The sequence below is a fragment of the Rissa tridactyla genome, chromosome 15 (genome assembly GCF_028500815.1).
Source record: "Rissa tridactyla isolate bRisTri1 chromosome 15, bRisTri1.patW.cur.20221130, whole genome shotgun sequence".
In the NCBI taxonomy this organism is placed as follows: Eukaryota; Metazoa; Chordata; class Aves; order Charadriiformes; family Laridae; genus Rissa; species Rissa tridactyla.
In genome coordinates, this window is record NC_071480.1 from 5,667,996 (window position 1) to 5,680,481 (window position 12,486).

At 38.6% G+C, this 12,486-nt stretch overlaps 1 protein-coding gene across 1 annotated transcript in view; it reads right to left on the reverse strand.

Annotated features, from left to right (window-relative positions):
- The window catches only part of TBCD (tubulin folding cofactor D), a 126,388-nt gene that overhangs the window by 57,297 nt on the left and 56,605 nt on the right, over positions 1-12,486 (reverse strand). The window contains exon 16 of the mRNA XM_054221202.1: positions 4,463-4,520. Within this exon, the coding sequence (XP_054077177.1) occupies positions 4,463-4,520 (58 nt within the window). The remainder of the gene's footprint in view (positions 1-4,462; positions 4,521-12,486) is intronic.

Consider the following 12,486-nt stretch of genomic DNA (forward strand, 5'->3'; position numbering starts at 1 on the left):
AGAGTGCTTTTGAATAGTGACACAAGGCTTCGCACTGGAATTGAAAGTCAATACCGGCAGACAACAGAAATTGAGACAGCTCACTTTTGTCTGACTACCTCAACATCATTTGCTAATAGGAGGCAAAATTTGATTCTTTGTCAACGAAAACTTCAGACATATGGAGAATGCAATACTTATTTGAAAGATACACATCTGAAAACACGCTCAGACACTGAAGATGTAAAACCTGGTACATTTCTTGTGTTTTGCATTAAATAAACTCAAAATCTTGCAAAATGCAACCATAAAGTTAATCTCTCTACTTGTATGGTATACAGAATAAAACCTACTTAACTCTCTACTCCCTACTTGAATTTTCTCCCTCTCTCAAAAAAGCCAATTATTTTTTGTTCCTTAAAAGGATAAACAGTACTAAGTACTAATAAAAACTGCTGTAGATTTTAACTCTTTTTCAGAGGGAAGATATCATCATTATCTGGACCTTCTCTTAGGGAACGTCACTCTGTCTACAAACACAAATCTCCAGTGATGGAGAGCAGTTAACTGGTATTTAATATAAGGGGGGGTGGGGGTGGAGGAAGTCCCAATCTTCACTGAAAATGCCACAAGAACTTTGTCAGACAGAGCTTCTGTATTTCCTACATAAATACAGTACGCATGTGGTAATCCACCTGTAAAAACAAGAGGTTAAGTTAGCTCACCAAGGGATCATACTCCACATATGGAGCAAGCGCTCCCGGAGCAGAGGTGGAGCAAGCCCTAATGAAGCCCGAGTCTCTGAGTGCATTTCTGAGGTTACGGCTGGTTCGGATAATGACTGCAGTTCCTGTAGACTTGCCCGGGCTCGTTCAGCTCCTGCTTGCAGTGTATCCATTGCAGGACACGTAGCACAGGCTGACTCTAAACCATTCACCAGTCTTCTCGGCGGGTTTGGGAGCCCACCGTAGCCCACTCGCAGTGGCAGCCCCGCTGCCAGCAGTGGCCTTAAGCTAACCAGTTTAGGATTGCCGCCAGCAGAATGGCATAGGATCTCTGCAGCACCGGCAGCGTAGATACACCCTTGGGCAACAAATACAGCAGCCTTCCAGAACAGGAACACGAGCTGTAGCAATGCCCTTCGCTCGTTCGTTGTTGTTTGCTGTAGCCCAGCTTCTGACACGGTTTTTTTCCCCTCCTTACCTCTGCGCCAACATACACCCCAGCCAGGATTTGCCAGAACATCGTTTCATGTCACCCTGCATCATTTATTTCTTGTTACTTACACGTTAGCTTTAGATCCCCTTAGATGCTGTTGAGACCCTTTTACTCAGCATAGGGAGAGTTCAGCAAGGACTACGCTCTCAACTATCATATCCAGGGATTTAATAGTTTAATCACTGTATTACAATTTCTTTAAAAAACGTACTGCTCATACAAGAGCCTTAAAGATACAAAATCTGTAAAGCCTTTTTTTTTTTTTCCCCCTTCCGTTTTTACAACAGAAACTTTGATATCCAAGCAACGTAAATGCGGTCTCAAACGAAGGAAATTTTTATTCTACCTACAATACATCCGTGGGCCCCGGACTGAAAGATACTGTGGCAAAATCCTTGGGAAAAGATGTATAGGGGCCTATAGACAATGTTGCAGCAAAACAGTGAATGTACATAAAGATTTGACACTGTTTGTTTACTTAATGTAGGAATTTTAAAATTACACTGCTGTATTACCATTTCATTTTTTAACTTACTTTGAAGAACAATCATGAAGATCTAAACAATCCAGCAGCATGGCAAAAATACTTAGGATTCATCTGATGTATTCTAAACATCTAAATTGCATTAATTTACACCTCATTGATTAGTTTATATATAAAAAACATACAATTTCAACCACTGCCTACAAGGATAGATATTAGTATTGCCTTACTATAAATATATTTGTCAATGATTTTGATTTCATTTCCTTGAAATAGTCTGGTTCTGTACATTGCACAGAAGAAGTTACAAGAAAAACCACAATCTTATTCTGCTAAAGCTTTGTGAGAGAAAGTAAAATAGAAATATGAAAATAATGAAACATACTGTTCATCCCACAAAAATGGAAAAAATACTAAAACATTCTCTAAGTCATGAGTTTTAAAACTATCAAGCAGCCAAGAGGAAAAAAAAACCTTCTCTAAGATGTCAGAGCTGAGTGGAGCCCAATCCAAGATCACATATTCATGTGATTATTCCTTATAATGATTATTCATGAAAGAGTTGCAAAAGTCAGCTCAGAATGCTTCTGGAGCTTCAAAAGAACAGTCTTGGTTTATTCTCTCTAACCTCAGGGTTCAAAATATCTCTCTATGCTACTTTGTTTTATTGGTGCTCTGCATTATAATATATTGCATATTGTAATAGATGGAAAATCTAGTAAAACATGTTGTTTATTTAAATAGGTATTTAACTGTAGTAATGACTGGAAATAATTAGGACTCCCAGGTATTTTTCTTCAAAATTGTAGTAATGCCCGGTAAACACAAAATATTTCTTTGCCTGCCTTTCTCAAATAAGAAAAAAGGCTTCAGTACTTTCACACCTAGCCATCAAAACAGCATTCCAAATTCTGACCAGCTTTAAATTAGAATGTACTAATAAATTAATTAATTTGACTGGAGATAACTGAATTGCAGAACACTCGATAGCTTGGCTTAAAGTAGAAGAGGAAAGCGAGAAGAAAATGTACTGTATTTTGTATTCGTTTGACATACGGAAGCACAATCTGCACTGATCTTACGGCATTAGTAAATATACCTGGTTTAACACTGCATTTCACGGTCAGACTATTGGTTTATGTTCAAGCATAGAAACATAATGAAGATCACACATGACAATTCGATCAAGCCACTAAAAGTAAGCAGTACACTTACTCGTAGTGTATGCCACTCGTAGTGGCATTCATGTTAAAAAGAATTCTCCTCTTTATATATATTGCCACTGATTCCTAGGACAATTCCCATTGAGCAAATAAATAATTCACTTTTCACCATCTACACTCCTTAATGTTTTGCGCAGTTCTCAGGAAAGCAAAGCTACGTCTGTTTTCCTGTAAGGATTTTATTTGAATAAAGTGACTTAAATTAGCCAAGGACAGTGAAGTTTCTAAAATTTAGGAGTTGAACTTTCGGGGCAAGGGGGCAAGTAGCATGGCTTGTATTCAATAGCTGTACAGCACGCAAAGAATGTGATATCCGCACTCAGTGATGTACAGCATCTTAGCTTCCCTGCTTGGGTCTTAACCTATTTAGACAAAGCGATTTGTGATACGATTACACAAGGAACTGACTCACTTCCCCAGCAATTATGCTGCAGCTTCATTCAACAGCTTAAGCTCTCAAGCAGAGGTGTGGCTAGGAAAAATAAGGATGCTATCCAGGCATCCCTGAGAAATCCTTCTTATGTTAGAAATGCATTAGCTTTCAAAATTTCAGTCAAAAAATAAGACAGACCTGTTAATTAATTTGTATGTTGCAAAGACAGTCTTTCTTTCTTTTTTTTTTTTTTTTTAATGCATTCAGAGTAAAGTTTATTCTTAGGAAATGAGACCTGGTTCTTTGACAGACATTGTTTGGTCCTGTGTTTGAGTTAATACAGTTATAGGGTGTGGTTTTCCACATTTGCATAAAATAATCTGTTTCATCTGTTGAAATAGACAACTCATACTTCTTTCTTTTTCTTGCCTTTTTTTTAAGAAAGAAAGTTCAATACCTATAACACACTGACTTAAATTCTCGAAGATAAGATTTTGATTCTTTCTTCTTCTCCAATTCTATAACCTCTTCTCCATAGATTCCCTTCTCTTAAGAACAACCACACATACTTTTCAATTCTCAACAGCATAAATATTTTCTACAGAAAGATTCCAGTGATTTGGTGTCAGTCCTATTAACTACATAACGGTATCTGCCTAATGGATTTACTAATTTCTTTTAAAAATTCCCAGTCCTACGGAGTTTTGTACAATAACTGACAATATGTTTGAAGGAGAGAGATTATTCTAGAAATTTTCAACTTACCACAATTACAGAGTAACAGCTGATGAACAATTACAAAAGCATAACTTCACAAAACTTACCAGCTCGGTGACTTGAAACAGACAAAGTGTTTGCATGTTATGAATGACCCTTTTGTCTTTGATATTGTGACTAGAAAATGCTAAATAGCTCTTTCTTATATACTTTATCTTATCCATCATGACAACAATACACCAGATTGTGAACTGCGGCCATAAATCAAGATGTGAATCTGTGGATTATATCATTTAAAACCTAAATTCACACCATACTTCTAAGGATTTAAAAAAGCACTTTTTTGCCCACCACACAAAATATTGCTTATATACTGCAGTTCTACATAGCTAAGTCTACAAATTATTAAATTAAATGAAAACAAGCAAAAAATAACAGAAACATATAAGCTAGAATGTGACAACTTACAGAAGCAGCTCTTCGGCAATTAACATCACGATCAAATACTGCAGCAATAACCAATGCACTGAGGAAATAAAATACTGAGTATTAGTACCAGAAAATATGAGAAGAAATGTGTGACACCATCATTTCAACATTTAGTCTTCTAAGCAGAACATGCAGCATTTCCTCTAAGGAGCTTATTATTTATAAATACAAGCCTAAACTAAAATTTGAGTTGAAACATCCATGTACTTCGTTTCTCTAGTTTGCTGTGGACTTCCCGTAGCCTAAACAGACAACTGTCGTCCTACTGTATCAAAGCAATTTAAGGAGTATGCAAATACGTTTAACTGCATAGAAAGGTCTTCTATTTTAAATATAGCAGAAGTTTAAAACTTGGACATAACTATCATCTCTAATGTGAGACTCATACAGTGCAATTTTAAATTAAAACTTGGAAATACAGTTTCTCCATAGCCAAAGGCACAGCAAGCCTTATGTAAGGCTTAAGCAAAACTGAAAGTTAAGCAATGGAAACTTGCAGCTATCTCTACAAGAACTATCACATCCTGTAAGTAACAAATATCAGAAAACAATATGCAAATCCTCCTAAAAAATGACCTGCAATATAAATTGTAAAGCAGTGTTGTTTTGGTTTTTTTTTAAAAGGTGACCTGTAGATACAGAGGCACAGTAATACGAAACTATTTCTTTGTGCATCAAGTCTGGTAACCCTGCAGAGGTTAACTCTGCCGCCTCTAAAGAACTGCTTTTAAAAGATGTGCTACACAACAGAAGAGGGAGAATATATCCCAGGACGCAAAGTCTACAGCTTTAGAAATCCACCTCCAGCATTCAATTAGCTTCAGTGACAAATAAACATCACTTCGGGAGAATCGTTTAAGCAGAAAATTATTCCTTTCAAACTCTGAAACTTTTCATTACATTCTTTATTGACTCCAGGCAAAACAGGAAATAAATACTGGCTGAAAAGTAAACCCACGATAGCTTTTCTTTACCATGAAGATACTAATTACACTGATAATATCAAACTTCCCTGGGTAATGGCCATCAGTTTCCTCCAGTGAAGAATACCACGTTGTTAAAATTCCCTGAAATGCACAATCCATGTTGCCTCTGTAATTTCAGTTTACCTCCATTAAGGAAAACAAGAGTCAGAAAGCAAGAACGAAATGAAAATAAACCCCAATAAATTGCTTAAGACAGCTAATGCCTGCTTATTGATACTTGCAATAAGGTTGATACTTGCAAGGTTGTCCAAACGATAGCGATTGGAAGAGCAAGTGTTTAGGAAGCATTCCATTAGGAAGCAGCATACACGGTTAACTCTTGAAAAAGCGCTGGGTCAAACACATCATCTTCATACCACGTTTGCTAATTTTCTTCTCTGGCATACAGAGAAACTTTTAAAAGGACTTTTCATAAGTACCTAGTTTTAATGATATGAATAGCTCCAATAAATCTTTTCTAGAAGAGAACATTCAAAACTGAGGAAGTGGTTGAAAATCATCCTGGAAAGCAAAAAGAAACAAATTTCTGCCCGGCCTTTCTAATTATATGGACTATAAGATAAAACATTACTTTGTCAGTTACGCAATATTTCAATATTGTTCTCTTCTGAGGAAAAACAAACAAAACCCCAAAACTCCAAAACTCTTCATCGAGCCTGAAGTCTCAGAATTCAGAGTGCTGCCCTCACTGTGTTGCAGGTACCCTGACGTTAAGTGTTACAGGGTATTTCAGAAGAGCTGTGCTGGGTCAGACCAAAATCCTTCCCAGTCCTTGTCTCGTCTCCAATACTGGCTCAGAAGAGACACTTCGGGATGAGCGTAAGGACATACATACTAAACATTAACATACTGATCTGAAAGATTATGAAGTCCTTTCAAACTGGAAATGTCAGAAGACTGTCACTGGACAATAAATACTGCTCTTTGAATTTCATATTTAGACTTAAAATGTGGTTTATTAAATATAATGGAAAACAGTTTCAGGTTATTATACACAAGAGTTTCTGGCCAATATTTCAGTTTATAACAAATTATACTTTTCTGTTTTTTCTTATTCTTCTGCTATCTTAAGACAAACTTGTATAAGTAAAACCAGCAAAACAACATACTGTCTATGCGATGCCACCTGAGTTACTCAGTGCTGGAACTGAATACCATGGTTAAGAAAAACAAAATAAAAAACCCCAGGACTTTTGTCGTTGCTCCTGTAGCCTCATTATATTCATAAATCATACTCTAGTCACTGCTGTTTTATATTAATCCTTTTAATAGAAGTGTTTTAAGATTATCAAACTACACGAATGATTTTTTGAAGTTAATTCCTATTTGAAAATGCAGGCACAGTCTGCCGTACCACAGGGATTAGCAAGGAAAGCAACATGCCTAAGATGAAACATGTCTAAGGTGTCTTCACCTGTCTGCTTTGTCGTGGGAGTTTATGTGATACTCCACCAGGATTTCCTAACATAAAGAAACTGTTTATGTCAAACAAAGTGGAATTTTTTTTTAAGCTAGCTAAAGAATCATGCCTTGACTTGCCTGAAACGTACCACACCTGACTACTAACAGGTAGAGCAAAGAACGGCTTTGCATCTTGCAGTCTCTACGGAACACCTTTTCTAGTTCCTTGAGGAATATTTAGCCTGTATGCACGACAAGCAGTTAAGTATACAATAAACACAAATGGACTTTAAAAAACAAGCTGCAATTCTAGCAGTCAACTAGTTATTCTCCCTTTCTCCCCTATTCTTTCCCCTCTCCCCCAAGTACTCCCTTAACTGGCTTCAGGAAACGTTAAAAGGACTCAAAAGTATGTTACCGGCTCACTTCCTTGGACCAACACTGATCTCATTACCTTCCCCCAACAAGGCAGAGAGAATCAGAGCAGAGGCCAGCCAGGTGACAGACATCAGAACACAGAAATATCAGAAATATCTGGTGAGCCTCTCCTTATAAGCACCAGAGGTACCAGACAATAGATCTGAATTTCCTTTATCACCTGTAGCAGGTACTTCTAGTCTATACTAGTCCCAAGCAGCAACAAGCTTATCCTATTGCTAACCTCTGAGAATTTGCTCCTTTGAATTCAAACACACCACCCCGAAGCTGCAAGCGAAAAAACAACAAAAAAAAACCCCTCTCAAACCTCTTGCCAATTTGGCACAAAACCAGTTTCCTTCCTGATCCCAAAAAAGGGAAAAGTCTAACTTGTGACAGGGCAGAAGACTCTCCTCCCTACTATACATGAGGGAAAGGAAGGCACAGTAATCATCACAAGTAGAACGGTTTTGAACAATCTAAGCAAGTTAAAAAAGGAGGCAACCTGAGTCTGTTGAGAGCTGCTGCTGCGAATAGCCCTTTTCACACCCCTCCCGTCATGCCGGTACCCCAGCTGGACTGGCTACCCAGTGAGATGGATAATGAAAACAAATTCAAGCTCAATTAATTCTTCTTTTGCTACATCTTTTTTTTTTTTTTTTTTTAAACCTGAGATGCTCCCCCATTCACTTTCTTACATGCAGCTGTGCTACACTCAACTGCAGGAGCAAGCAGAAGAGGCAGGTTCAGCCAGCACTACTCAGGGGAAAAATCCCTTCACACCAGTCCCGCATTTAACGCCTCCTGTTCATTTAGGCAGGGAAAAAGTCTGCAGAAAAGGAGAAATACAGTGACCATTCCAACACTTCCACACTGCATGCTTTCATAGTCCCTCTCACCCAGCTCATGCTCAGCTCTTACACTTTCTGCTAGCCACCCGACGTCCTACAATCTTCAGTGGGTTACTCCAATCCCAAAGTTCTGGGGTACAATGATGAAACGAAAGTAAACACACATGTAGAACAGAGCATGAAAATGCTGAGAATAGCAGTTAAAAATGCTGCTAGTAAAAGAAAAAAAAGAGGCATATGATACTCCTGCAGGAGGTAACTTTACACAAGTGCAAGACACAGTACGCACACAACTCTCTTTTGAAGGCAATATTCAAGTACATAAAAGAAAAAAGCTATTCTCAATATTTCATCATGGTACAAGATGTAGCTTAAAGCAACGCTTCAGATTTCCCCAATTCTGCAGGACAATCTTGCCCTGGAGCAAGCTACATCATTCATCCATAGCCACACCTTCCTATTTTTTTTTTCCCCTTCCCTCTTCAAAGCCAAGGCAGCACCGCAGGGAAGACAAAGCCACCTGCACTCCTCCACTCTGCGCACGGTCTGTCTTACTGTGCTGCTGAACGGGGGATAGCAATTACATCTTTCTAAATAACGATTCATTTATTGATTACCTACACCATCAAATGACAGATAAATGAAACTACATTCTGTGTATGCAACAGTTCCAAATAATTAAGATAGCCAGCGATAATTTAATCACTATAATTGTATAATAGAGTACAAGTATGTTTTCCTTTTTATTTTTTGTTTAGGTTTTAAACAAAACAGCTCCGCTTCTTAGTGTGCACCTGCTGCTTTACAGACAGTAACTTCCACACCCAAGGGGGCAAGAATCAAATTACCTGTATTTCCAAGTTATTAAATTATGTTTAACTTTCCTCATAGGTAAGCTTAAAAAGAGAGAATGCATGTAGAGACTGGGAGAGAAAAAAAATCTCTGTCGAGTAGTGCTTTTATAAAGATATGCTTGAGTAGCAACTTCAGTACACGCAAGTACTTCAAAATGTAGTAAGGTTATCCTGCAATAAAAGTGAAGTTTCAGCTACTTTGCCAAGAATTTTCCTTTTGTGGTCCTGTAGTTTGAATAGATCAGGCAAGGTTTTAGAAACCAGTTTAACTAGACTTTAAAAAAATAAATAAGCAAATGTGAGTAAGTGTATCTTGTTGAAATATGGATAGGGAAAAAATACTGACATGTAAAAATAAGAGCAAGTACTAGTAGAAGTACTCTCGGGTGAGTATTTCTAGTAAGTGTTCTCTAACTTTTTTCTTAAAAGAAGAATGGTACGGTCAGGAAGGAAAAGGGCTGATCTACAACAATCTAAGCTTGTAACTTCAATATCTGACATTTCATCACTTAACAGAACAGTCATAAGAAAGCAGAGAAGAAACAGCTATCACTGAATACGGAGTTTCTTTTAAAACATTGTCACAAATTTTACTAAAAAAAATATGAGTTAATGCAGTTTAAGGCGATTTTTCACTAGTCAAACGTGAAATACTTATCTCCCTTGACTACAGAAAACAATCAGTCTTTCTATTATATGCCGGGTACAACTTTGCAAGCAAGAAAACGAAAAAAACAAAAAAACCAAAACCAAAACCCACCAGCAAATTACCCCTCTGCTTTAATTTGTAACTACTGTACCACAACCTGAATGGGTCACAAGGCAGGACCCAGTCAAAGTAGTGTAATTCTTCCCTACTGTTGGTACCCCAGTGAGTTTCCTGCCAAAACACACTAACATGTGCCATGACGTGAGGCAGGAAGACATGAAGCAGCTCAACACCTCCCAGCTACCACCAGTGCGCTCACTCTACCACGACGACCTCCTTGCCTTTCCAGTCGGAGCGTAGCACCCAGCTACTCCTGCTCCAAGGGCAGCCCTACCTGCGCTCCCCCGCCAGTTAAACACCAGCGTCACAGACTGTGAATGAACGCTAAACCATTTGCAATTTCTAGCACCAAGACAAGCAAACATTCAGGATCACTCATTGCAATCACTCATTACATTTTTTTTTTAAGGAGGTAGTAGCTTTCCCTTCAGGTAAACAATTTCTTATTTTTCTATAAGAATCTAATAGCTTGTATTCTTATATAGGCAGATGTTTTTGCTGTGTAATTCAGCTCACAATGGATATTATGTACTTTGTTTCAAGATGCTGAGTTCTGCATTTTTTTAGGGTAGCAACAATTTGCTTGTGGCTAGAAGTATGACTCTTCTTTAAGTAAAACAGTGACACACCTAAGGCTAGATTTAAAAAAAAAGCTGTCTGTAATTATCGGCTTGCTGACACAATAGGTGAAACTGTGTGTCATACTTTATTTGAATATTTTTTTTCACCGTTTCTCTTTGGAGTGGCAATCCTACCTTCAGCAGTTTATTATATGGCGAACATAACTACAAAGATTTTTAAGTAAAGCCTTAACAGAGTGTTAATACTTGCTAAAATACTGTGCAGCTTTGTTAGAAAACTAAGCATATACAAACCACAACACCTTACAACTGATCATAAGCAATTCTCAGCCCCCCCCTGCCATCCACCTTCTGTTTCTTTCCACTCCATCAACTTATTCCAAACAATTGAAGTTGTCGTAGCTGGCACAGCCACACTGTTAATTGCTATTACTACCGTAAGTAGAAGATATCAATTATTTTCACTTGACATTTTCCTAAAAAGAAAAGAAGTATTTGTTTCTAGAACAGTCTGAGAGCTAAAAGACGGGAGCTTCTTCAGAAACACGACATCCTTCATACCTGTCCACAAGTTCCCACTAGCAGCTTTGTGACAGTAAAACAAAATACCACAAATCATGTAAAATTAAAATGGCGAGCTTGTACCTAATAGATGGAAAACAACATTGCTTTGCACCATGGTAGGGTAAAAGGAATAAAAGAAATATATTACTCAAAGAATCATGAACAGAAGAAAAATTCTGATAAACAGAACAGATCAAAATTCTGCTAAATAAAAGGCTTATACACTCATACTTTGTCTTTTTTAAGTTTTACAACAAACAAGCTTGCCAGACCTTAGAAGAAACCTTAAATTTGTTCAACTAAGTCAGAGGAAGAAAGCAGAGGATTTATTTTCATAAGGTGCTGATCAAACCTACAAAAAGCACCAGTTTGATTCAAAACTTTAGTATTAGTATGGCTATACTCATCCTGAAGACTTCCTTGCCGCAAGTATTCCTGTAAACATAGCAGTAAATAACTGCCCAGCTGATAACAGCCTGTTAGACGCATTTGTTAACATTCTGTGCCTTCACTGCCACCCTCACCTGTGCTGGTTTGATTAAAAATCAGAATACAACCCAAGATGTAATCACATGATTATTTCACTATGCAAACACATATTTAGGTGCCTTTATGTTAAGAATTTCATACTGTACATAATGTACCATGTGCTCAGCTAGAAGGGAATTAAATATGACCCTTCAGAAGAAAATAATTCCTTAACAACTTACTATGGTAAACAGCATTACTTCTAGCATGCTTAAACTGAAGAAGTCTTGTCCAGAGCACTGCATTCTCTTTCTGGAAGTCATAGAATCACAGAATGGTTTGGGCTGGAAGGGACCTTAAAGGTCACCCAGTTCCAACCCCCTGCCCTGGGCAGGGACACCTCCCACCAGCCCAGGTTGCTCCAAGCCCCGTCCAGCCTGGCCTTGAACCCCTCCAGGGATGGGGCAGCCACAGCTTCTCTGGGCAAAATATTCCAGTGTCTCACCACCCTCACAGTAAAGAATTTCTTCCTGATACCTAGTCTAAATCTCGCCTCTTCTAGTTCAAAGCCATTACCCCTCATCCTATCACTACATGCCCTTGTGAAAGGTCCCTCTCCAGCCTTCTTGTAGGCCCCCTTCAGATACTGCAAAGCTGCTCTAAGGTCTCCCCGGAGCCTTCTCTTCTCCAGGCTGAACCCCCCCAGCTCTCTCAGCCTGTCCTCACAGCAGAGGGGCTCCAGCCCTCTGAGCATCTTCATGGCCTCCTCTGGACCTGCTCCAACAGATCCATGTCCTTCTGATGTTGGAGTCCCCAGAGCTGAAGGCAGCGCTGCAGGTGAGGTCTCACCAGAGTGGAGTAGAGGGGCAGAATCCCCTCCCTCGCCCTGTTGGCCACACTGCTGGGGATGCAGCCCAGGAGCAGTAATCCAGAAACAGCGGATGGCATCATGTTCTAGCACAGCTTGGTGTGACAAAACTCTTCTACTTTAGTCTGTATTCTGTTGTAGATGAAACATGGTCAAAACAACATGAAACTGCTTTATCAGAGACACAAGGCTAAGATGTCTTAGAAATTCTGTCTGCTCGCTTCGGAGAAAAGACACGACAGCA